At 41.1% G+C, this 25901-nt stretch overlaps 2 protein-coding genes across 3 annotated transcripts in view; one reads left to right on the forward strand and one right to left on the reverse strand.

The window, feature by feature from the left end:
- CD28 (CD28 molecule) overlaps positions 1-12476 on the reverse strand; it is a 33799-nt gene extending 21323 nt beyond the window's left edge. The window contains exons 1-2 of the mRNA XM_043910306.1: positions 12351-12476; positions 11218-11599 (exon numbers count right to left, since the gene is read on the reverse strand). Coding sequence (XP_043766241.1) covers positions 11218-11272 — 55 coding nt within the window. The 5' untranslated portion in view covers positions 11273-11599; positions 12351-12476. The remainder of the gene's footprint in view (positions 1-11217; positions 11600-12350) is intronic.
- A 1698-nt stretch (positions 12477-14174) lies between these two features.
- LOC122698776 (ras-specific guanine nucleotide-releasing factor RalGPS2-like) lies at positions 14175-17443 on the forward strand. Of its 2 annotated transcripts, XM_043910308.1 has the most exons (2): positions 14175-15589; positions 15668-17443. In XM_043910308.1, exons 1-2 carry the CDS (start codon positions 14343-14345, stop codon positions 16092-16094), a joined length of 1674 nt encoding a protein of 557 aa, XP_043766243.1. In that variant the 5' UTR covers positions 14175-14342; the 3' UTR covers positions 16095-17443. The 2 variants fall into 2 exon arrangements, with proteins under 2 accessions (XP_043766243.1, XP_043766242.1); XM_043910307.1 differs by having other exon boundaries at positions 14175-17443.
- The last annotated feature ends 8458 nt before the right edge of the window (positions 17444-25901 follow it).

Below are 25901 nucleotides of genomic sequence, written 5' to 3' on the forward strand. Positions count from 1 at the left end.
TCCTGGGGTCTGAGACTCAGAGGTAGCAGCTGAGATAGAAGGGGTGGGTGAGGTGTTGGTGCTGGGTCATGCTTGGTGATGGTGAGCAGGAATCAAAATGACGTGTAGCTCATGGACTAGAGGAGAGACCACTGACAAAATTAGCTAAATGAAGAGAGGAAATTTGTTTGGAAAAAAGTTGTTGGGTTTTACGTATGTTGTGTTTGAAGGGCAGGTAAGGCACCCTAGAGGAAAAGTCCAGGAGTTCGACGAGTTGGACTAGAGCTCAAGAAAATCAGAGATAGGCACATACATTGAAATGTCATCTATATTAGGGTAATAGTTATTATTAAACCTGCTAAAAAAACACTGCCTGTACCATAATCCATCCCTACCATTCAGAGACACTACTCAGCCATATACATACAAAGCAACAGAAACTTGAGTGGTGAGACTTTTCTGGCAGTCCAATGGTTAAGACTTCACCTTCCAATGCAAGGGGGTGTGGGTTCAATCCCTGGTTGGAATGCTAAAATCCCACATGCCTCTCCGCCAAAAATCCAAAATGCAAAAAAAAAGCAATATTGTAACAAATTCAATGAAGACCCTTAAAAATGGTCAACATCAAAAAATCTTCAAAAAGAAAAAACTTGAGTATGATGGGACTTAGGCTCCACCATCAAGGCTTTGCATTATCCTCTCAGCTCCTAATGCTAGAAAGATCATCTAAGAGGACAAAATGACAGAGCATCTTCTTTGATATAAAAGAGTTACCTACAACAAAAGCTGGAGCTTCCCAGTGGCTCAGTGGTGAAGAACCCAACTGCCAATACAGGAGACACAGTTTCAATCCCTGGGTCAGGAAGCTTCCCTGGAGTAGGAAATGGCTACCACTCCAGTATTCTTGCCTGGAAAATTCCATGGAGAGAGTAGCTTGGTGGGCTGCAGCCCATGAAGCTACACAACTGAGTGACTGAGCATGCATGATACCAAAAGCCACCAGACCAGTCTAAGAATCAAATTTTGTTACCCTAAAAGGTTGCTTACAGTTCAAGTGGTAGGTAACCAGGATTTTATAACTTTCTACATAAATATTGTGGCAGTAATTCAGTTAACAGATGCCCATAGGTGTCAATGAACTGGCTGTATTAATATATTATATTCTAAATACACATTTTAATCCAGTAACCAAATCTTGGGAACCTTGTTTTCCTTCTGAGCCACCATCATTCTTAGCCCTCATTCAAAACAACTCTGTAAAGAAGACAACAGTACATTTTTCCTGTTTCTTTCTCCCTAAATCTTGGGGGGTGTGTGCTCAGTTGTGTCCAACTCTTTGTGACCCCATGGACTGGAGCTCACCAGGCTCTTCTGTCCATGGGAATTTTCCAGGCAAGGATACTGGAGTGGGTTGCCATTTCCTACTCCAGGGGGTCTTCCCGACCTAGGAATCAAACCCTCATCTCTAGTGTCTCCGGCACTGACAGGTGGGTTCTTTACCACTGCACCACCTGGGAAGTCTACACCTTTGAGAAGTCTGCTTAGGATCGCCTTGGCACATTCAGAATCTTCTAGGTAAGTCATCACCTGGAAGTTCGAAAAATAGTGTTAAACCTTAACATTATGTAGGAAGAAGGGGAGAACAAAGGCAATATTGTTCCCCCAAACCCTGCAGTCATTTCTAAGCATATTAGTATCTAAGACCCTGGTTCACAATCTCTCCAATTTCCAAGGTGACTTGTTGCAATTCTTGTGTTTTCTCTATCATAGAGCATCCAGAAAGGGGTGGGGTGATCTGGTTGCCTTGTTAGAGCTGATAAAAGCTAAACCTTTTATCCCATTTAAGAGGTATTTTTAAGCCAGAAACAGACCTGAAATGTCTTCTTGTCCCAATCCCATTGTATATCAGATGAGGAAATGAAGGCCTAGAAAAGTTAAGTCATAGTGTAACAAACTAAAACTCTTCATCATATTCCCCTCTCTTGATAAATCAGGGGTTTTAGCTTTTGAGTTTGGAAAAAGAATAACAGTCACAGTCTCCCTAAAGCCAAGGGGAAGTCACCATGTCCTTCCTCTGAAAAAAACAAACAAACAAACAAGACACAGATGCCAAGATTAATGTCCCTGACTGGAAACTGGAGCCCTGCCCATGATGCTGGGCAGGCTTGGTCTGAACCTTGTGATACTGTTATCAAAGCTGTGAGCTGAGGCCAAGTGTAGCCACATGTAGAGGTTGGAAGACTCAGGCAAATTTATGGTACAAACCGACTAACTCTTCAAAGTTAAGGTATGTACTGTCCCAGTCACCATTGTTGAGATAGGTTTAACACAATGACCTATCTTGAGAGAAATCATATATATATATATATATTTTTTTATATGTTTATATTTATACACACATACACACACACATATATACCCATTTCACAAATGTTTTCAATGTCAGGTTTGCCAGTGTGGAATCACTCATCTACCCTGGCTTCATCCCAACACATCTCTACCTCTTCCCTTCCTCCCACTCTTCCCAGACATTTCCCCTCCTCTCTCTGATACTCCCTTTCTCCAAATCTCCATCGCCATCTCCTCAAAGAAAATTGCCTCCATTCTCTTGTTTTTCTCTCTCTCTTCCTCTTTTCTTTCTTAATAGCCCTCTCTCCCCACTACCCATGCAACACACACACACACTCAAGACCAACAAGTGGCTCCTTCCATATGTCAAATGTAATGAAGTCACTTGGCTTGCAAACGTTACATGTGGACTATGTACAAATTACTATGATAAATTCTATGGGAGATATAAGCTCCTGGTGGTCTTCACTTTATCTAGAAATTTCCTCTCCTTTTCACTATCTCATTTTTATCCCCCTCCATCTTTTCTCAACCCTTTGAAGAGTTATCTTCTTTCGCCATCTCTGCCTAAACTCAAAAAACCCCAAATGGCCTCCTCTCAGCCAAAATCAATAATCTTTCCAGGGCTTCCCTGGTGGCTCAGTGGGAAAGAATCCACCTGCCAATTCAGGAGACATAGGTTCAATCCCAGGCTCAGGAGGATCCCCTGGAGAAGAAAATGGCAACCCACTCCAGTGTTCTTGCCTGGGAAATCCCATGGACAGAGGAGCCTAACAGGCTACAGTCCATGGAGTCACAAAAGAGTTGAACATGACTTAGCAATTTAAACAACAACGACTTTGTGCATGTGTGTGTGTGTGTGTGTGTGTGTATAATCAATGCTATTAACCATTACCTCTTTTTGAAACTCTTTCTTCTCTGGCTCTGGTGACATTCTATGAGCCTCATTCCCCTCTTCTTTCTCCAACACACTCTCTGTCTCCTTCACTAGCTCAGCCTGCTCTTCAGCTAAGTCCTAACTAGGCCTATTTTCCAGACTTCATTCAACTCTCTGCTTTTCTATAGTTGTTCCCTCTCCTTTCTACTAGCCATTAATTTCTGTCACTTCAATTTTATTCCAAAGTTGAGGATTCCTAAGTGTTTTCTTCTTAACTGGTTCCCATATCTTCAGCTTTGTACTGGACATTTTTCTGACATCTCAAGTCTTTACTTCAAACTCAGTGCACCTATACTTAAACACTATTTTCCTCCAAAACTCAGTTGAACAACAAAATCTTGGTTCCAGGTGGTGACACCACCATTCCTTTTAAGCCAAAATCTTGACATCATTCTTTATCCCTCCTTCCCTTTCACAAGCCAGGTACTAAGCCCTGAAATATCTACTTTCAAAATATCTCTCAGAATAGTCCCTTCTTTCTCTTTCCACCTTTGCCCAAACCCTATGACCCTCTTCCCGACAAAGTGACAGAGTGACATGATCTCCTGGTCACCAGTCTCCATGCATTCTAGATCATCCTGCTTCTGCAAACTTCCAGCTGCTTCCCAGTGTCTTGAAAATGAAGTTTGAATTTCCGTTATGAGCATTCAATCCTTTTGACCTGACTCAACCCCACCACTCCAAGCCTCTATACCTTCAGACTGGCCATCTGTTCCAAGAACATGGAATTATAACCCTGGTATAATGTCTTCATTTGTATTTCTTCTCCTTCCTGAGGCAATATAGCATTGGTAAGAACATGAACCCTGGAGCAAGGGCGCCTGGACTGACTCGCTGACTAGCTGTGCGACCCCAGATAAGTTGTTCTATCCGCTCCATGCCTCAGTTTTCCCATCTTACACACAAGATAATCACTGTAACTACTTCAAAGGATTTAGGGAAAGAATAAATGATTTAATACAGGGAAGGCCAGATAAAAGAATGTATGGAACATTATAAGTGTAAAATAAATATTAGCTAGCAATTATTATTAATAACATCATGCACTCACTTCTTATCTAGCTTTAAAGTCCAACTTAACTCCCAGATTTCCATAAAAGCTTCTATATTAACCTTATTAATCATTTTACACTTCCTGTTTTAGTTCATTCATTTCCTTATTCAACAAATAATTGCCCAACACCCACAACACATCCTGCACTATACATAGTTTCGAGGTTATAAGGATGGGTATGATACAATCCTGTCTGCAAGGAGCTCACAGTCTAGAGGAAAAAAACAGACGTACCAACACAGCACACAATAATAATTTTAGGAATCCTGACGAAGAAAGAAGTCCCTCGCTTTGCCATGTAGGGTCTCAGAGAAGAACTTCTTAGGTAAGAGGAGTAGGGAACATAATGGATTACAAAAATAATATATGCCAATACATTACAGCATCAAATAACATGATGAAGTAGGAAACTGCCAAGTTTTATTTATCTGTTTCCAGCTGTTATATCCCGTTATATATAGTCTTCACAACTAGAGCTGAAGTCTCTAAAAGCACAGAGAACTACTTAATTGCAGAAGCAATTCTTGTGTGCCAATTAAGTCTATGTCTCTTTTCCTCTTTTTATATTCCTTCAGATCCCAATAGAAACTGAAATATAAGAGAGGTTTATTAAATATGTTAGATTGAGTTACACTCCCATTGGGATTCCTCTTACAAGACCATAGGAAAGACTGAATACCAAGGGAATGCTTCCTCAGGGAGATGGATCTTGCACTAAAGACTTAAAGTGAAAGTCGATTAGGGTTTGGATGCATGGAAAGGAGGCATGCACGCTCAGTCGCTAAGTCACTTCTGACTGTCTGCAGTCTCACTGACCATAGCCCGACAGGCTCCTCTGTCGGGATTTCCCAGGCAAGAATACTGGAGTGGGTTGCCATTTCCACCTTAGACACCCATGAAAAGGAAGAGGGAATCCAAAATGGAAACAGCATCAGAAAGATCATAAACATGGATTACAGGTGTGTGAGACAGTGAAGAAAGCCACAATATAAGAAAGGGTTAAGGATCTTACATTACAGTATGAAAGGAGATAGATTAGGTAAGTAAAATGGGTCCAGCCTAAAAGCATCCCAAAACCCCAGGAAGCATTGCAATGTCATCTTCTAGTAGCATCTTCTAGGAACCAGCAACACAACTTCCTTTTCTAAAAATTGAGAGACGTCTAAGTTTCCTCCCATCTTTAAAAAATGTCAATGGTTGAATTCAGCAATTCTGTGGATGCTTCAGCTTATAATTGTTTTCCTTAAAATCAATTAGTATTGATGGAAATCATTCACAGGGTTCCTAAATTGAAAGAGAAAAAAAAATCTGGAAAGCTTTCACAATTCTCATTTTTAACTTCACCGAAGCTCAAACTGGGTTTTGTATCAGTCACGGAACCTGAAACAGCGTGTTGTTATTGTTTAGTCCCTAAGTTGTTTCCGACTCTTGCTACCCCATGGACAGTAGCCTACCAGGCTTCTCTGTACCTGGGTTCCCCAGGGAAGAATACAGGAGTGGCCTGCCATTTCCCTCTCCAGAGCATCAATCCAACCCAGGAATCAAACCCACGTCTCCTGCATTGGCAGGCGAATTCTTTACCCCTGAGTCACCAGGGAAGCCATAGAAGATGTTAATAAATACCTGTTGAATGATGACATGAAGATCTGTCTTCCCAAGGCACAAGAAGGAGCAGGCACTTCAGAGAAGAGTAACTTACTGACACTCTTTTTAGTCTCCCCAAGAGCCTCCTGGTGGGAGGAAACATTCTTCTCCTAAGATTCCATCCTGACCCACTTTCTATGGGATAGAGTCTGTGAATCAGAAATGGAATCCTCCTGGACTCAACATTCCTGAAGCTGGTATAAATTATGTACCCTTTCAATTCCAAAGCAAGTCATCGAGGTTACACAAAGCTGCCAATACAGCCACAGTGATGTTCTGACACTTCATCACACATCAAATATCCCTAAGCAATGAAAAGCACAACTCTCTATATTTTCAAGTTAAAAAAAAAAAAATCACCCACCTAAGTTCTTAGCAGGGGAACCAAAGTCATTGTTAAAAATGTAAGATATGTCCATAATTAATATTCTTGTTTGAGTGAGTAGGTAATGACTAGGGGTTACTCTTATAATCAATACATTAGGCAGTGGATTGTGAACCAACAAGGTGACTCAGATATGCAGAAAGGGGCTCACGATTAGATTAGAGATCAGAGTGAACTGTGAGTGGGTGACTCTTATGACACCATCAGGAACTATAAACCTGGTTACCTTGGCAACCAGAGTCCCCAAGATAATGAAGATGATGACAAATGAAAAAGATGACGGTAATGGTGATGCAGAGATAAAGTCTCAGCTAAGTAAGAAATTCACCACCACCACTCACTTCTCTTCCAACAATGAAAATAAAAGCTAAAATAATCTGAATGGTCACACATAGACTGAATTAAGATGCCTAGGAAATTAGTATTGAAATCCTAACATCCAAGAAGTCTAAACTCTTTCTCATATCCTCTAACAAGCGGCTGAGTAGCCCTTGAACATATCCAGCCCACCTCTCTTCTAGTGCTGAGAGTCATCAAAATGAGAATTTAACAAACAAGCAATTAGATACCTACTTTCCATGGGGCCTGGGTTACCTTCCCTCCAGCTTCAGGGACCAGTTCTCATGCGGTGATTCTGACTGAAGTCTCTGGGTACATTTTTTTTTTTTTTATGACAACACAATGTCATTGACCAAAAAAGAGTCAAAGAAATTACCATAAGAGACACAGATTCCTTAACACGTCTTAGGAAACCGGAGACCCCTTCAATCTGTCACATAGCCACCTAGCTGTCAATTTTTTTTCTCAAGTTCAGCATAACTGTCTACTAAGAAGTCCCAGCCTCTGTGAACTTTCATAAACAAGAAATTTCTTCTAGAAAAAGGCAAACAAAAATTGAACCAAGATGAAAAGGAAAAAGGATAAATAACTGTGCTTTCAGAGGGCCTGCCCTCTGATTTTTAGACAAGAAAGTCTACAGTGAAAATTGTGTATCATTATCAAAGCCAATATGTGTGAATAAAGAGCTATTGTTTTAAAGATGATAAACCACAAACGGCATTTTCTTCTGGGATGTTGGTGGCATAATAATTTTCATTTTGTAAATGTCAGCACATTGCAAGCAGGAAATACTTGGAGGAAGATAGTCACACATGATAAAAGCTGAATGGTAGCCATGTGGCATTTTGACACGAGAATAGAATAAGGATATTAAAAAAGAGGATGGTGTATGTTTAAAGGAGAGACAGTGAGGTCCTCCCCCTCCCCATAGTAAAGGTTTGAATGTGACAGCTTCAGAACAACCATTACAGATTCATTTCTTTTTCTAATCTACCTGTGAAAATGACTCATCCTATTTCCTAGTATTGTTACATTGGCATTAATTTTACAATCCTTGCTGTAAAAGTTCTTTCTGGATGGTTGCCTTTGAAAAAAAAAAAAAAAAAGGAGTATCTTTGGGTATAAGAACAGAGTAAAACAAATTCTTGTTTTTTTTTTTAATTTTTAATTGGAAGCTACTTGCTTTACAATTGTGTGTTGGTTTCTGCTGCACACCAGCGTGAATCCGCTATAAGTATACATGTGTCCCCCTCCTCCTGAGCCTGCTTCTCCCCCCACCTCACATCCTTCTCCTCTAGGAGGTCACAGGGCCCCGGCCTGAGCTCCCTGGGTTATACCGCAGCTTCCTACTAGCTAGCTATTTTACACACGGTAATGTGTATATTTCAGTGCTACTCTCTCAGTTTAAAGCAAATTCTTAATTGCACTTTGGCAATGTCCATTAATTTTACTTGAAATGACAAAACACCCAGTCAATTTTGAACAGTCAGAATAACTGGCTACTGTGTATTGGTTGTCATGTAGACACAGCAATCAACTAGTTACCTTGCATTTCCTATGTCCATCTTTCTACCTAACTTCCCCAAGCCCAGCCTCCGAGCAATACTTTCCTGAGAGAGGTCAATGACTTTTGTGTACAACTACCTCAGCGGGGTCATTTGCTGAACTAAAAGTAAAGTCTTTAATTACCTTGCTTTGCTGATGGTTTTTCATTAAATACCAATCATTTTCCTGCCTTCTGTGCCTCTCTCAGAAAAAGAAATGCTGTGGGGAATAGGGCAGCAACAGAGAAATCAATCGTGTTCAAATTGGCCATTTTGGACAGTTTCCTTCCTAAGGTTTGGGAAGAAATGAAAAGAAATGCTCTCGTTTAAAAAAAAAAAAATGTGTTGTCCTGATTTTTGCCTTCATATTGGATGATTAGCTTGCTGAAAAAAAATCAGTATGGACTGAAAAATCAATGCACAATACTATGTATTACAGGTACCCTCCTTCTATCGTCAACCACAAATTGTTTCCCTATCAAGGGCCTCCAGTTCTAAGCTGGATTCATATTCCGAAATCAGCAAAATCCTCTTCTGTGGATCTCAACTGCGCAATTATCCAATAAAAAAGACATATCATGTTAGTAAAGGAATTGTGTCAGTTAAGGTTTTCTTATGCTTCCTGAGTCATTCTTCTTTAATTTTACTCTAAAGATCTTTTATAGTGTCATTAAAATCATGAAGAATCAGGTTCAGGTCTGACCTTCATAGGATAAATATTTAAAGCTATGCTGTGAGACAAAGAGTTAGAATTGTTAAACTGGTCAAAAAAACTGTCCTTCACACACAGACACATGCACACATCTCAACACAGAGAAAGCATTAGTCTTTCACAGTCCTCAAGAGGATGGCTACACTTTGACCAGAGAATTTCCTTAACTGTAACTTTTTCATGGAGGGTAAAGCAGAGAGAAACAAAAAGCACATGGAAGATTTTGCACCACTGATTAGAAGGGACCAGACATTTTTGTATGTTGTAATTATTTTTTCTCATAAGTTTTCTTACTGAAAGAGGCATTTTGAAAGTGCCTTCTCAAAAAAAAAAAAAGAGAAAAAAAGAAACTGCCTTCTCTGCCCCTTTCCTACTTCATTAGATGGCCACTCAGCACCAAATCTTAAAAGTGATTATGGGGGGTGAACCAGCATTTGAAACATAGATGTACCTCAAGTCAAAGACAGTTTCCATGTGTATGATCTTTTCACTGCTTCTCTAGTTATCCCCCTTTTAATAAATGTGCTAAAGGAAACATATAAAGCCTTGAGTCTTATAAAACATGTCTCCCAAGGAGAGTGAATGAATTGATGATGATGGCTGTGCACAAAGAAAAGTATTTTGTATACAGTTACCAATTTTAAATAGCTTTCCATCGGAGTGGGGCTTCTCTCTCTTTTCTGCCCATTCTTTATGGCCTAATTAATTATGAAATTTTAAATAATCTTTAAAAATAAATTTTAGAGATCCCTTAAAAGATAGATATTGAAGATTCTTTTAAAGAAAGTTTGTTAGCTCTCAGTGCTGGGTATTAACCTATCTCATCACCAGCTCATGTCTTTTATTATATCAACACCTTTTACAAATACACAGAAGTTTTAAGGTGCTCACTGGCACCTCAACAACGAAACAGATGGGTGTATTATACAAGTTGGGTGATTACACTCTTTGGAACTCACGCACATGATATTTAAGGACAGCAAGAAATCATGCAATCCCCACACTACCAGCATAAGTGAGAAAGAAAATGGAAGATGCTGGCCTTTCACTGTATCTTCAAGGGAAAAATAACTATCCTTATTTCAATATGCCAATTAACCCCTATCTGCCCAATTTTTGAGCCAAGTAGGACCATTTTCTAACTCTGAGAACAAGTTGAACGAACACCTGACTCCAGCCCACCTAAGTAAGCAACAAACTCTTTCTGTTGGGAACTGTGATTTACCAAAGATGATCTAACCCTGGACATATCTGTAGCTAAGAAATTATAAAGCACAGCCTATTAGGCGGGGTAGCATAAGAGCAGAGACAAAGTGCTGGTCAGACAAAGGTGGTTCAGACCCTGGTTCCAACAACCCCTACATGTGGATCTTTAGCCAAATTAACATTCCTCCCCCCAACTCTTTATCTGAAATGGGGTTAACTGTGATCACATCAAGTTCTTCATCCTCATCCCCATCATCATTGAAAACTTAAAGAATTTCAACCACTTGAAACAGATATCAACCAGCTGTTTAGAAAAACTAATTTATTAGCATCTGTATGGCACCAGCGTCTGTGACAACTCCAGAATTCATTTTGGCACTCTTTCAATTCAAGTAGACATGGCAAGAGTCAGACAGGACTTAGTGACTAAACAAGACATGGTAATTATAGCCAACCTTTATCTTGCCGGCCAAGCATTGACCGTGCTGAACATTTCTCATGGTTTGTTTCATTTTATCCCCACAATGACCTTGAGATGAATTTATTATCACAAATAAGGAAACTGAGGCTTAGAGAGTTTAAATACTAGCCTAAGCTCAGTTATCAAGAAATAGATCTGTGATATGAACCCAGGCAGTCTAAGTCCAGAGCTCTCAGAACCAACCTGCTTCCAGCAATTTTCTTCCATTTAAAAATATATATGTATACACAAATGCTAAAAATTCTTGGGATGTTACCAACTAATAGTTAGATAAATCTGATTTAATTCCAAAGAATGCTTATTTAAGTATTTTGCTGGCTATAGTCTGAGAATCAATGAGTTTCTTCAATAACAGGTTGCCATTTCATAGCAAAAACTACACTTCAAATGCCCGAATGTACTGAGTGCTTCGAAATTTAAAATGAACCATTCAGTGATAAATGAAGAAAAGCATTGCCCCTTTTGAAATATACCAAATAGAGAGTGCACGATTTAAAGACATTTTTTCCTGAAAAATAAATGAAATGAAATGAACCAAAATCCTCAAAAGAAAACGCCGGAGGAGGAAAGAAATCAAAAGTGTTTACCTGCTACTTGAATTGAGGGGAAGAAGTTGAGAGCCAGGAGCAGCCTGAGGATCATGGTGCTGAGGTGGGCAGCAGCTCCAGCCCCTCCTCCCCGAGAAGCCCAAGTGTGAGGTGAGCTGAAGACAGACTTGAGTGACTCGACTCGTCATCCGCGGCCACCACCGCCGACTTACTTCTCGCGGGGCACATGATCAAGGGACTCAAACCTCAAACATTTCACACAGGATATTACATTGTTTTGATGACTTCTGACTTTTCCTCTTCTTTTAAAGGCAAACCTTTTCTTGTCACTGAAACAGAGTATCAGTCACTCTCTGATGGTCTCATGGAAATCATGCTCCGTAGAGGGGTGTCGGGGCTGTGAAAAACGGGTGCTTGAAATCTGAAATGTAAGGGTAGACAGATGAGACGATTCTAAAAGAGGAGGGCTTTTCATAAGACGGGGATAGACTGTGTCCAAAAGACACCAATAAGAATTATACTGAGGGACTTCCCCACTGGTCCAGAGGTTAAGAAGCTGCCTGCCACAGCAGGGGACATGGTTTTGATCCCTGGTCCAGAAAGATCTCACACGCCGGGCAGCAAGTTAGCCTGTGTGCCACAACTACTGAGCCCACACACCAACTGCGGAAACTCACACCACGCTGAGGAGTAGCCCCCGCTCACTGCAACTAGAGAAAGCCCAGTCACTGCAGTGAAGACACAGCATGGCCAAAAATAACAAGTAAATAATTTTTTTTTAAAAAAGGATTATATTGAAGATTTGGGAAATAATAGTTATCAGCATTGACATTTATAAATATGAGGAACTGAACGTTTGTGTTGGACGTAGGCAGCCCACTAAACACAAACTGTTTAGTTTAGGCCAAACCTTTCCCAACTCACTTCAAGGAACTTTGAGAGAGACACCCCACTTGCAAGCACCCCACCTACAGAATATCTGGATGAGGTTCCCTAAGCAAAGGGAGAGTCGAAAGTATCCTGTGTCTTTAGGGGGCAGCGAGGTGACAAAAGCCTCTTGGTGTCTAGTGGTCTGTATGTTCCTCAAGGAAATTAGAGGTTAAATGGCAGGCATGAAAGGAGGCTCCAAGCAGCCTCCCTGAGGCTGGTGACCACGCCTCTGAAGGCCTTACCTTCTGAGAAAGTCTTCTGTGTTTAGGGGCCTTCCCCTGTCGCGGCCAGCCCCGCTATCCTCTTTAGGAGACTGGGTCAGGATCTTGTACTCCACAGCTTGTTCAAAAACCTTCCAGTAACTTTTTTCTGCTTTCCTAAAAAATCTAAGCTTTATGTGATTAACTTAGTTTGAAGTTTGTGTATATGTCTTAAAAAATAATAATAATATTTTGAATATAGATTTTTATTCTGACTATAAATGATCAAACCAATTGATCCTAAAGGAAATTAATCCTGAATATTCATTGGAAGGACTGATGCTGAAGCTGAAGCTCCAGTACTTTGGCCACCTGATGTGAAGAGCCAACTCATTGGAAAAGACGCTGATGCAGGAAAAGATTGAAGGCAGGAGAAGGGGATGACAGAGGATGAGATGGTTGGATGGCATCACTGACTCAATGGACATGAGTTTGAGTGAGCTCCAGGAGATGGTGAGGGACAGGGAGGCCTGGCGTGCTGCAGTCCATGGGGTCACAAAGAGTCAGACACGGCTGAGTGACTGAACAACAGCAATAAAAGGAGGGCATATGTCATATAGAAAATTTAGAAAAAGATACTTTTACTTTTGTAAATGTCAAAAGAATCACTAAAACAAAATTCACCTATGATCTTACCACTCTGATATAAACACTGTTAACTTTCTGGTCCTTTTCTATTAAGATTTTTACATATTTAATATCAGGTTTTATTTATAGTTTTCAACAGGTTTATACTATTATCTGTTATATCCTGAGCATTTTTCCCATGACCTGCAAGCATTCTTTATAAACATTATTTGAAACTGATACATAATATTTCATCCTATAATCACCTCATAAGTTGTCTATGTGTGTTAGTTGCTCAGTCATATCCAACTCTTTGCAACCCCTGGACTGTAGCCTGCCAGACTCCTCTGTCCACGGAATTCTCCAGGCGGAATACTGGAGTGGGTTGCCCCCCTTCTCCAGGGGATCTTCCCAACCCAGGGATTGAACCCAGGTCTCCCACACTGCAGGCAGAATCTTTACCATCTGAGCTACCTGGGAAGCCCATAAGCTGTCTAACAATCCCCTGATGGAATTAACAAATTTTTGCTATTTTCAAGTACTACATTGAACACCTTTCATGATTTAGCTATAAGTGAAAGAAGACTTCATGTCCTTCCCTCTTTTTGTCTGGCAAATGACAGATCAAAAGTATTTCCCATTCTAGTAGACCTTCTTTGTCCATATTTTAATTTTCTCACAGTTTTTGTGACCTTCCCTCTCCCATACCAATATATCCTCTTGCCATTTGGAGTAATCTGTCCTTGGAAATGATTCACTTACACCTGTGAACTAAAGGTAAGTGATGAAGTCATGTCCCCAGTCATGAGGGGGACATCTTCAAGAGAAGATTCATTTCTCAAATTTGACCCAGTATTCCTAGTTCCTCGAAGATATAGAGGAACTTCTATCTTACCCTAATGTCTTACTAGCAACAATTTGTAAAAGGCAGGATAGGACTTCCCTGGTGGTCCAGTGTCCAATACTGTGCCTTCCCAATAAAGGGGGCCTGGTTTCAATCCCTGGTCAGGGAACTAGATCCCATATGCCAACTGAGAGTGTGCATGCTGCAAAAAAAGACTGAAGATCCCAGTGCCACAACTAGGATCTAGCACAGTCAAATAAATAAGTCAAAATACCCTTCTCTGAAAGTTTACCCTATTCTGGAGTCCCCGCACCACCCAGATCTAGAACAGGAGACTCTAAAATTCAGCACAGAGATTAAGAATATGTAGAGTAGGCGCGCTAGCCTAGGCGGCGGCAGCAGCGGCAGCAAAACGGCGGAACGGGAGGCCAGCGCCTTCTTTCCAACCTCCGAGGCGTCTGCCGGGGCTGCACAGGAATAATAATGTATTTGTGGCCTTGGACATGAAGCAGTCAGTCTTCTGTTGCTATTAAATAGCGTCAGGGACTGATGTTGTGGGAAGCATGGACCTAATGAACGGGCAGGCAAGCAATGTTAATATTGCTGCTACTGCTTCTGAGAAAAGTAGCAGTTCTGAATCATTAAGTGACAAAGGTTCTGAATTGAAGAAAAGTTTTGATGCTGTGGTATTTGATGTCCTTAAGGTTACACCAGAAGAATATGCGGGTCAGATAACACTAATGGATGTTCCAGTATTTAAAGCCATTCAACCAGATGAGCTTTCAAGTTGTGGATGGAATAAAAAAGAAAAATACAGTTCTGCACCAAATGCAGTTGCCTTCACAAGAAGATTTAATCACGTAAGCTTTTGGGTTGTTAGAGAGATTCTTCATGCTCAAACGTTAAAAATTAGAGCAGAAGTTTTGAGCCACTATATTAAAACTGCTAAGAAGTTGTATGAGCTGAATAACCTTCATGCACTTATGGCAGTGGTTTCCGGCTTACAGAGTGCCCCAATTTTCAGATTGACTAAAACATGGGCGTTATTAAGTCAAAAAGACAAAACCACCTTTGAAAAACTAGAATATGTAATGAGTAAAGAAGATAATTACAAAAGACTCAGAGACTATATAAGTAGCTTAAAGATGACACCCTGCATTCCCTATTTAGGTATCTATCTGTCTGATTTAACATACATTGATTCAGCATATCCATCAACTGGCAGCATTCTAGAAAATGAACAAAGATCAAACTTGATGAATAACATCCTTAGAATAATTTCTGATTTACAGCAGTCCTGTGAATATGATATCCCCATGTTGCCTCATGTCCAAAAATACCTGAACTCTGTTCAGTATATAGAAGAACTGCAAAAGTTTGTGGAAGATGATAATTACAAGCTTTCATTAAAGATAGAACCAGGGACAAGCACACCACGTTCTGCTGCTTCCAGGGAGGATTTAGTAGGTCCTGAAGTAGGAGCATCTCCACAAAGCGGAAGAAAAAGCATGGCCGCTGAAGGAGCCTTGCTGCCGCAGACACCGCCATCCCCTCGGAACCTGATTCAGCACGGACATAGAAAGTGCCACAGCCTGGATTACAATTTCATTCATAAAATGAACACAGCAGAGTTTAAGAGTGCAACGTTCCCAAATGCAGGGCCAAGACATCTATTAGATGATAGCGTCATGGAGCCCCATGCACCATCTCGAGGCCAAGCTGAAAGCTCTACTCTTTCTAGTGGAATATCAATAGGTAGCAGTGATGGCTCTGAACTAAGTGAAGAGACTTCATGGCCTGCTTTTGAAAGGAACAGATTATACCATTCTCTCGGCCCGGTGACAAGAGTGGCACGAACTGGCTGTCGAAGCCACATGAAGGCCAGCAGTTCTGCGGAATCAGAGGATTTGGCAGTACATCTATATCCAGGGGCTGTTACTATTCAAGGTGTTCTCAGGAGAAAAACTTTGTTAAAAGAAGGCAAGAAGCCTACAGTAGCACCTTGGACAAAATACTGGGCGGCTTTGTGTGGGACGCAGCTTTTCTACTATGCTGCCAAATCTCTAAAGGCTACAGAAAGAAAACATTTTAAATCAACATCAAATAAGAATGTGTCTGTAGTAGGATGGATGGTGATGATGGCTGATGACCCAGAACATCCAGATCTCTTCTTGCTGACTGACTCTGAGAAAGGAAATTCGTACAAGTTTCAAGCAGGCAGTAGGATGAATGCAATGCTGTGGTTTAAGCATTTGAGTGCAGCCTGCCAAAGCAACAAACAACAGGTTCCTACAAACTTGATGACTTTTGAGTAAAAACGTGATAAAGAACAAGGTGAACTGTTACCCTAAGTGAAAGCGAGGACCTGATGAGAGTGCCAGCTACAAACCAATCCTGTGCCAGGCAGAGCCCAGAGGCTCCGTCTCAGCCTCTGGAGTCCTGAACCAAAAAAGCACTAATTTCAGGGAACGAAGTGAGATACTCCCAGAGAACACATCAGAGCTGTAAAACAAACTGCCATGGACCGTGCTTCTTATCTCTGAACTGACCTGTGGAAACCACTGCCTTAATAGAATGAAAGGAAAACCACCATGAAACACCAAATAGTGCGTGCGAATCTCCTGGCGGTGCTGTGCTTGGAATAGATCGTAGCTAATTTGCATTTCTTTTAACTTTGTACTAATTTTGGAGGGGGGAATCGCCTTTTTTTAGATACACTTTAAAAAGAAAAACATATTTCTTATGGGTGACATCAGGAGCTGGTTTTGAACTGAAGTGTGAAGATGTTTCAGCTTAGTAGGGTTCTACCAGCCACCTCGCCAAAAGGTTTGCTTAAGCCTTCGTGAGTCAGCAGCCTCAACGTACTTTCTCACAGCAAGAGTGTAGGAATTAGAAATGTTAATAATGTGAGTTGTTGGGGTTTGTTTGGGACTGGGGTGGGGGGGTTGTTTTGTTTTGGATAGGGGAGTTTTTTTTTTTTTTTTAAACACTAAACTTCTGAAATTTAGTACTGTATGGGGTACATTATTTCCTGCTGGAGGTATAAAGGCTGAGTGTTCACATGCCAGACACTTTTTTCAAGTGGGCTTCAGAAAACATGGTTGTTTTTAACTGGGTTTAAACTTTGGCCTTGTATATGAATTCATTGTTGGACCACAGATCTGCTTAGTAGAGAACTGTAATCCCAACCTAAACTTTTCTAAGAAGATTTTACAATAACTACAGTTTTCAAGTTTAAGTGGATTAGCCCTTCTGTCACTCACAGGTGATTTTTATCATCAAGGGTGATGTATCAATATTTTATTAGGATATTTTCTTTTACAGTGTTTAATGTGCACAATGCCAGTTTTTTTTTATTATTTTCATTATTTTTGTTCAATATGAGATTCAGGATCACATTTGTTTAAAAGAGAATCTACATGTGTTTGTATGCATGTATGTATTTTATTATAAGGGATACAGAATAATTTTCAAAGGGAAAAAGGTGAAAGATTGAGAGGCTGGAAATTCTGAGTATCAAAACTTTCCTTCCTACTTAACTTTCCTTTATCACAAACATTTTTCTCAAAATTTACTATAGGTCCTTACCGTGAAACCATATTTTGTTAATAGTTGATCAAGAGAGTTTTGTGAGAGCTCTTTTATGCAATAATGCATTTAACTTCCAAAATAAATGTTGAGTTTTAAAAAAGGAAAAAAAAAAAAAAGAATATGTAGAGTAGAAACAAAGACTCCCCCATATTTCCTGTGCTTGATAACAAAAGACTAAGGAGCAAATTAATAGCTGCATAGAAAAGAAATATGCTTCAAGCATAGAGCATCTAGTTGATATTATGTATGTGGTAGTGCTTAACTGAATCAACCTTAGTTGGAAAGGAGTGCAGTGATATGGACTAGCTCCTTTATTCTGCAAAAGAGGATGTTGATGCCCAAAGAGGTTAGCTGATTTATACAGACCCACAAAACAATAATTAAGTATACTTGATTTTATTACTTGACTAAGGGTATTTGATGTTCACTCTTTAGAATATAAAGAAACACAAACTTTGGCATTTGCCTTCCTTTTTTAACACACTAAAGAAACAAATCATTTCATTACAGACCTTTCACATTTGCTCTTGAAATGCAATGGCATTCACATACACTAAGAAGGAGAAATGATAGGGATGAAATAAGAGACCTTCAATCCATCAATGCTTGGAGTACTGAGACCATCCTTCTTGCTGTTGTTGTTCAGTCACTAAGTTGTGTCCAAATCTTTGTGACCCCATGGAGTACAGCACACCAGGTTTCCCTGTCCTTCACTGTCTCCTGGAGTTTGCTCAAACTCATGTCCGTTGAGTTGGTGATGCCATCCAACCATCTCACCCTCTGTTACTCCCTTCTCCTCCTGCCCTCAATCTTTCCCAGCATCAGGGTCTTTTCCAGTGAGCTGGCTCTTCCCCTCAGATGGCCAAAGGATTGAACAACATTTCCCATAATAATAATAGCACTTATGAACCAAGCACTTTACACATCTGATCTCAAAGTATACTCACACAATCTATATAAGGACATGCTCTTCTATCCCCATTGTACAGATAAGAAGACTGACTCTGAGAGCAGGCTAGGAAGTCTCAGGAAGCAGTGGGGCCAGGATTAAGACCTAGATCTTTCTAACTGGAACTACCATGCCATAATCCCAGCCCTGTGCTGCCTCCCTACTGCCAGCCCCCTCCAGGACTGCAGACTCCTTCAGGACGAAAGGATAGCGACCCCATGGACTATAGACTGCCAGGCTCCTCTGTCCATGGGATTCTCCAGGCAAGAATAGTGGACTGGGTTGCCATTTCCTCCTCCAGGGGATCTTCCCAAACCAAGGATTGAACCCGATTCTCCTCCATCTCCTGCATTGCAGGCAGATTCTTTACCCACTGAGCCACCTAGGAAGACTTAAAGAAGATGTGGTATATAAATACAATGGAATATTACTCAGCCATAAAAAGGAACAAGTTTGAGTCCATTGTAGTGAGGTGAGCGAACCTAGAGCCTATTATACAGAGTGAAGTCAGAAAAACAAATATCATACATTAATACATATATATGGAATCTAGCAAAATAGTAACAAGATGTCTTATTAGACGTGTGTGACCAGAGGGTCACACAGAGGGAGAAGAAAGAGAATAGTGACCCAAGATGGCACTGAGACGACTTAATTAAACAGTGTTTCATAAAAATGCACCTATTTTTCTGAAGAAATTACAGATTCCTTAAACCCACATACACTCTTGCAATTCAAGGACATATGCTCTATGATGGAACAGATGACCTTAATAAATCAACAGGGATACTGAAGTCCACACTACATGGCTCATCAGAGAAAAATACAAGTGACCAAATTCTATAGGCTGTTTGAAACATAATAGGAACTAACCCTAGGGGTAAGATCCTTTAAAAAAAAAAGTCTCAGGGTATGTAATATTGTGATATAATAAGAAATATGTATTTTGGTCTTCATCCCTGGCTCCTACCGAGAGCTCCTAAAACTTTTTCAATTCCCTAATCAATAACCTCAGATATGCAGATGATACCACCCTTATGGCAGAAAGTGAAGAGGAACAAAAAGCCTCTTGATGAAAGTGAAAGAGGAGAGTGAAAAATTTGCCTTAAAGCTCAACATTCAGAAAACTAAGATCACGGCATCTGGTCCCATCACTTCATGGCAAATAGATGGGGAAACAGTGGAAACAGTGTCAGACTATTTTCTGGGCTCCAAAATCACTGCAGATGGTGATTGTAGCCATGAAATTAAAAGACACTTCTTGGAAGGAAAGTTATGACCAACCTAGATAGTATATTAAAAAGCAGAGACAAAAGTCCGTCTAGTCAAGGCTATGGTTTTTCCAGTAGTCATGTATGGATGTGAGAGTTGGACTGTAAAGAAAGCTGAGTGCCAAAGAATTGATGCTTTTGAACTGTGGTGTTGGTGAAGACTCTTGAGAGTCCCTTGGACTGCAAGGAGATCCAACCAGTCCATCCTAAAGGAGATCAGTCCTGGGTGTTCATTGGAAGGACTGATGTTGAAGCTGAAACTCCAATACTTTGGCTACCTCATGTAAAGAGTTGACTCATTGGAAAAGACCCTGATGCTGGGAGGGATTGGGGGCAGGAGGAGAAGAGGACAACAGAGGATGAGATGGCTGGATGGCATCACCAACTCGATGGGCATGAGTTTGAGTAAACTCCAGGAGTTTGTGATGGACAGGGAGGCCTGGCGTGCTGCGATTCATGGGGTCGCAAAGAGTCGGACATGATTGAGCGACTGAACTGAATCAATAAAGATGCTAGGAGGATCTTTTGTTTTGATATTTGGTCTTTGGCCCCAGTTCCTGACACAGGGCTCCTAAATCCCTTGGAATTTCCTGGATAATAGGAACATTTTTTTTTTTTTTTTCTAATGAGGTAACTCTTGCTGGGCCCCTGGAGAGCTTTCAGAAGCGAGCTGGTGACCAAAAAGTTCAAGCTATGATCAGAAGCTTGGAACTTTTAGTCTCATCCCCTATTCTCTGGGGAGGAGAGAAGAACTGGAGATTGAGTTACAAGTTAATCATGCCTAAGTGATAAAAAAAAAAAAAACTTCATAAAATCCCTGAACTACAGGTTTTAGGGAGTTTCTGGGTTGGTGAACACATCACAAGCAGGGAGGGTAGGGACTCCAATTTCATGGGACAGAAGTTCCAGCACTTGGAACCCAGAACTCACTCCACATCTATCTCCTCCCGTGGCTGTTCAGTTATCATGTCCTTTATTGTGTAATAAACACTCAGGAAGATGAGTGTTTTTCTGAGATCTGTGAGCCGCCCTAACACATTGTTGAATCCGAGGTGGGGTCGTGGGAACCAAATTTGTAGGCCGTTGGTCAGAAGTACAAGTGACAACCAGGGACTTGCAGTTGGCTTCTGAAATGGAGGTGGTCTTACTGGGCTGAGCCCTTAACCTATCGATCTGACACTAACTCCAGGTAAATAGTGTCAGAACTGAGTTGAATTGTAGGGGGTGGGAGCAGGGGGGCAAGAATCATGTATTTGGGAACTCCAATGGCAAAAAGCAAAGGACTTGAAGTCCCACAGTCGTAGGAGTCAAAGCCCAGTTGGGTCACCTTATAGTCATATAATCTTAGAATACCTCCCTCAATAGGGTGCATATGTCACACAATGAGTGAGTCTCTCCACTCTTAAGCCCACCAGGCTCCTCTCTGTCCATGGAATTCTCCAGGCAAGAATACTGGAGTGGGTAACCATTCCCTTCTATAGGGAACCTTCCCGGCCCAGGGATCGAACCCAGGTCTCCCACATTGCAGGAAGATTCTTTACCATCTGAGCCACCTGGAAAGCCCACTCTAAAGATAGAAATAATATTTAATGAATCTCCATGTCATGTTTATTACAGGGATGAATAAATGTTTATTGGATCAACCAAAGAATCGTTGAATGTTTGTTCAATCTATTTCTGTGGACTCACTTTACTTCATAGCAACAATGCTACCAGAATCATTTCAGAAATTAGCATAGTATTCCTCTTTGCCAGGCAATTCTTTAACAATAACATAAACCAGTATAAACTATACAAATTATCATTGAAGAGTCTTCAAGAATCAGAGTTGCCAAGTCAGTCAGTGGGAAACCCTTGGCAATCTCTAACTCATATAGAGCAAGCCTACCAGGACAATCTCTTCTTTGATCTGAATTCCTGCTAGAAACTTGTCTTTCATGTTAGTTTATAATTTTTCCCAAACCTCTGCCTCACAGAGGTTCAAATGCTCACGTGGTGGTTGTAGGGAAGTAATGAGGCCTGAGATTCTCCCTTTGAGCTATGGGGTATCACTCCAGCTGTTTGTCTGAAAATCTTATTCAAAAAAGCAGATAAAAATGAGGTTTAAAAACCTGTATATTACCACAAACCAGCAGAACCAAAGCCTGAAAAAAATTAGGCTCCCACTAGAAGAAACAGAAAAACACTAAAAGAAGCAAAAACCAAGAAATACTTGCCGTATTGGTGGACTAATCCCAAGTAAAGAAATATTAAAAATAATATATTTGCAGAAAGAACCTGGGAGGTTTTTCAAGGATTTCATGAAAAATACGGTGAAAAGTAACTTAAAACAATTATCTAGGGACTTCCCTGGCAGTCTAGTGGTTAAGTTTTCACCTTCCAATGCAGGAGGTGCAGGTTCAATCCTTGATCAGCAAACTAAGATTCTACACGCCTCCCAGTCAAAAACCAAAACATAAAACAGAAACAATCGAGTAACGAATTCAATAAACACTTTAAGAATGGTCTACATCAAAAAACTCTTAAAGAGAAAAAGAAAAACAATCACCTAAAAATCTTTTAGGGGCTTCCCTGGTGACTCAGTGGTAAAGAACTTGCCTGCCAATGCAGGGGATGCAAGTTCAACCCCTGGGTCGAGAAGATTCCCTGGAGGAGGAAACAGCAACCCACTCCAGTATTCTTGCCTCATGGACAGAGGAGTCCACGGGGTCACCAAAGAATCAGAAATGACTTAACGACTAAACAACAACAACAAGAATCTTTTGACTGCTCGGCCTGGGTGGGAGGAGGGGTTTGGAGGAGAATGGATACATATATATGTATGGCTAAGTCCCGTCACTCTTCACCTGAAACTATTACAGCGTTGTTAATCGTCTTTACGCCAAGAAAAATAAAGAGTTTTAAAAAATCTTTTGACCAGTAACAGAGGCAGGCCTGTCTCTCCACGTGTAAATGCAGTGGCTAGAATGACATTTCCTGGGAGCTGCCTGCTCGCCGGTCCATGCTCAGCATCATGCACACATTATCTCCTTCAATCTCCACAACAGCCCGAGGTGGTTGGTACTATTAATATCTCCATTTTATAGGTGAGGAAACAGAAGCTTAGAGAGGTTAAGTAATCTACCCACAATCACACAGTAAGTAGCAAAGCCGGGATTTGAACTAGATTCGAACATCATGGGAGAAGAAGACAGCATCCCAGATAGAAAAACCAACAGCCTGAATCTGTTACTGACAGGGCAGTGGTTAAGAGAAAGGTTTGTAAAGAGGCGTGCATCTTCCTGATGGACACATCTATGCTTCAGCACCAACTTCATAGAAATTCAGCAAGAGTTCTGTAGGATGTGAAGAGCCTTCCTTCAGTCAGCAGTACGGGGTTCTCATATTTCTCTGTGCTTAGTTGCTTGGTCATATCTGACTCTTTGCGACCCCATGGACTGCAGCCCACCAGGCTCCTCTGTCCGTGGGGATTCTCCAGGCAAGAATACTGGAGTGGGTTTCCACGCCCTCCTCCAGGGGATCTTCCAAACCCAGGGAGCAAACCCAGGTCTCCCACATTGCAGACGGATTCTATACCATCTGACCCACCAGGGAAGTCCATATTTCTCTGCTGATCCTATATTCAAGCAGAGCCGGTCAAGAGGAAAAAACAGATTTTGTGTAGTTGTGACATCATCCTAGAGGATTTAATCCTGTTGAGACCTGGAATTTGTGTGCTGTCAATAAGGATACATCACAAGCCCAGGCAATGCTGATCTGAGCTTTAGGACGGTTCTTTTTTTTTTTTTTTTAAACAGCCCACATGTCCATCAATATGGAAATGGAGAAGCAATTTATGGCTTTTACATATAATGAAATAAGGTCATAAATAAAAACTAATAAAGACATAACCCTCTGGGATGACCATAGAGCTAAAGTGCCTTTTTTTCATATCATATCAAGGGTACATGCTTTCAACCCTTATCACTGCTTATGGTGGCCTTTGTCACCTGAATGAGATAGTGCTTGACAGGGTTCTCCACTGTAATATTACTCTCTTTTTCTGTTTTTCAAACATTCTCTGGAAAGAAGTTGGTATGCACAGGCCATATTTATGGAGGGACAATTAAGCTTCACCTCCTCTAGGGCAAGTGTCAACATAAGTTCTTTGGTGAGTCTACACAAGTTCTTGTGGTCCATAGGGTCACAAAGAGTCAGATGTGACTGAAGTGACTTGCTTAACAACAAGCTCATCCACTTGGTCATCTGAAAAAAAAAGCAGAAGGGGAGGGGTAGCTGCTGAAGGCAGCATCACTGTCACTAGAGATGGAGAGACTATCACCAATCAGACCCAGGCTAAACTATTGTGACAGTGTGAGGAGTGACAGTCTTAGATCCAAAGATACTGTTATCAGGGGAGTCTACTGTGCCGTTCTCCAATCCTCTCATTCTGGAAATCTAGTGGTCTCATGGGGCCATGTTCCTTCGGCCTCAGAAGAACTGCGCCTGCCTTATGGCAGTCGTTATACAAAGTTACCTAGGGCCCTGAGTCGGCTGAATTTTTAATTTTTTTGGAAGCCACTGGAACATTTTGGATATTTTCCAGAAAGAGGAATGTTAATTAAACATGACTGGGGTTGGGAGGGCAAGGTGAGGAATGCATTTCACTTCACATCTTGTTTTGAACCTGATCTGACCCTCTTCTATTCCCTGCTGTGCAATCAGGGGGATGGTAAGGAGATGACCTCTGACCTCTCCAGGAAGTGCGATCTTGTCGGGGCCTTGGGAAAACTGTCATGCCTGGTTTTCCTTCTTTCGGAAAAAATGTAAGGACCTTCCTCCCCCTCACATGTGTTTTAGCATAGACCCTCCAGGAAATAGAGCTGTTAACTTCAACATTGCTTTCAATGCTCTCTCGTATTACTGGGCCCCCATGGGAACCTTCCCACCCTCCCCCTTGTTTTATCTCCCTCCCCCCCTACCCTTCCCAACCATTCCCACACTCAGTGAATAAGGAAGGTCAATCTGAATACATCTGTCCCCATTTCTGGAAGCCACAGAGGAGAAACAGCTGTTGACCTCTGTTCAGAACACATGATCTGTTTGTCCCAAAAGTAGCTTGGGTGAACTCCAGCTAATATATACAATCTCCACTTCCTATGGAGAAGGTAGGTCCAGGGCAGTATATTCCCCACACTTGTTTTGTTATAAAGACAACCTGCTTCCAAATCCTGGGTCCTATTACTGCTAAGAATAATACTGATAATTATAAAGAGAACTGCAGCTAAAATTTATTAAGCATCTGCTATACTAAAGATAAAGAACAAAGTTAGAGGCAACCCAAGGTTTAGGCCTTAATTTTTCTTGTAACTTTTGGGAAAAGTAGTATTTTTCTTTCTATACTTGTACATCTTAATACACACAAGAGAGAGAGACTAAAAACCTTTACTAACCTTCTGTGTGTACAGGCAATGAAATTGAGGATTTTGTGTTTTCTTCTAGAAATATCGGAGGGGGAAAAAAGAAAGTTGAGGGAAGGGGAAAAACTATAACTGGGATGTCACAAGAAGCCCAGTAGTAAGAGTACAGAGCAAGAGTACAGAGGCTATGGCCCAACATCCAGACAAATCTAGGATTTGTCTTATATTCACGGTCTTAAGGAAAATTCTAGACTGAACTTGTCCTCAGATCATTTAGCTTCTGTTATAATACAGGCTTGAGCAAACTCCAGGAGATAGTGGAGGACAGAGGAGACTGGTGTGCTACAGTCCATGGGGTCAAAAAGAGTCGGACACAACTTAGTAACTCAACCACAACAGCATAATATAGGCTGCTCAGGATCAGGGCAACTAAAATCCATTCTTCACTGAGGGGCCAGAATCAACATTGGAAACACAGGGAAAACTCATCCACATCAGAAATCTAATCTATTCTGGTTTCACTGTATGAACTTTGCCCAGTTTTGCTATGCCAAATTATTATAAAGGACCTTCTAGAAAATTGAAATTGTTTAGCGGGCTTTAAAGCAGAACTAACAAGAGGAGGAAAATCTACAGCACCCCTGAAAAAGCACTCATTCATCCAAGACACCTGGGTTCAGGGCGCATGATAGGGAAGGCCTTATTCTGCACCCTGAGGAGCCAGGGGAGATAAAAGCAACGTCCTTGTCCCCAGGGAGCCCAAGTTTGGATGAGCACTGAGGAAGAAGCCCCTACCTTACCAGGAGCAGCTTTCAGGGCAGGAGTGCTATGATGTGCAGGGTGAGCAAAACTGGCCAGACCAGCAGTGGGCAGGGAAATGGGATTTTCCTTCCAGGCTAAGCATACACTATT

This window comes from Cervus elaphus, chromosome 8 (genome assembly GCF_910594005.1).
Source record: "Cervus elaphus chromosome 8, mCerEla1.1, whole genome shotgun sequence".
Classification (NCBI taxonomy): domain Eukaryota; kingdom Metazoa; phylum Chordata; class Mammalia; order Artiodactyla; family Cervidae; genus Cervus; species Cervus elaphus.

What these genes read in the sequence shown, in the direction of transcription:
- LOC122698776 (XM_043910307.1), top strand. Translation starts at nt 14,343, where the DNA reads ATGGACCTAATGAACGGGCAGGCAAGCAATGTTAATATTGCTGCTACT.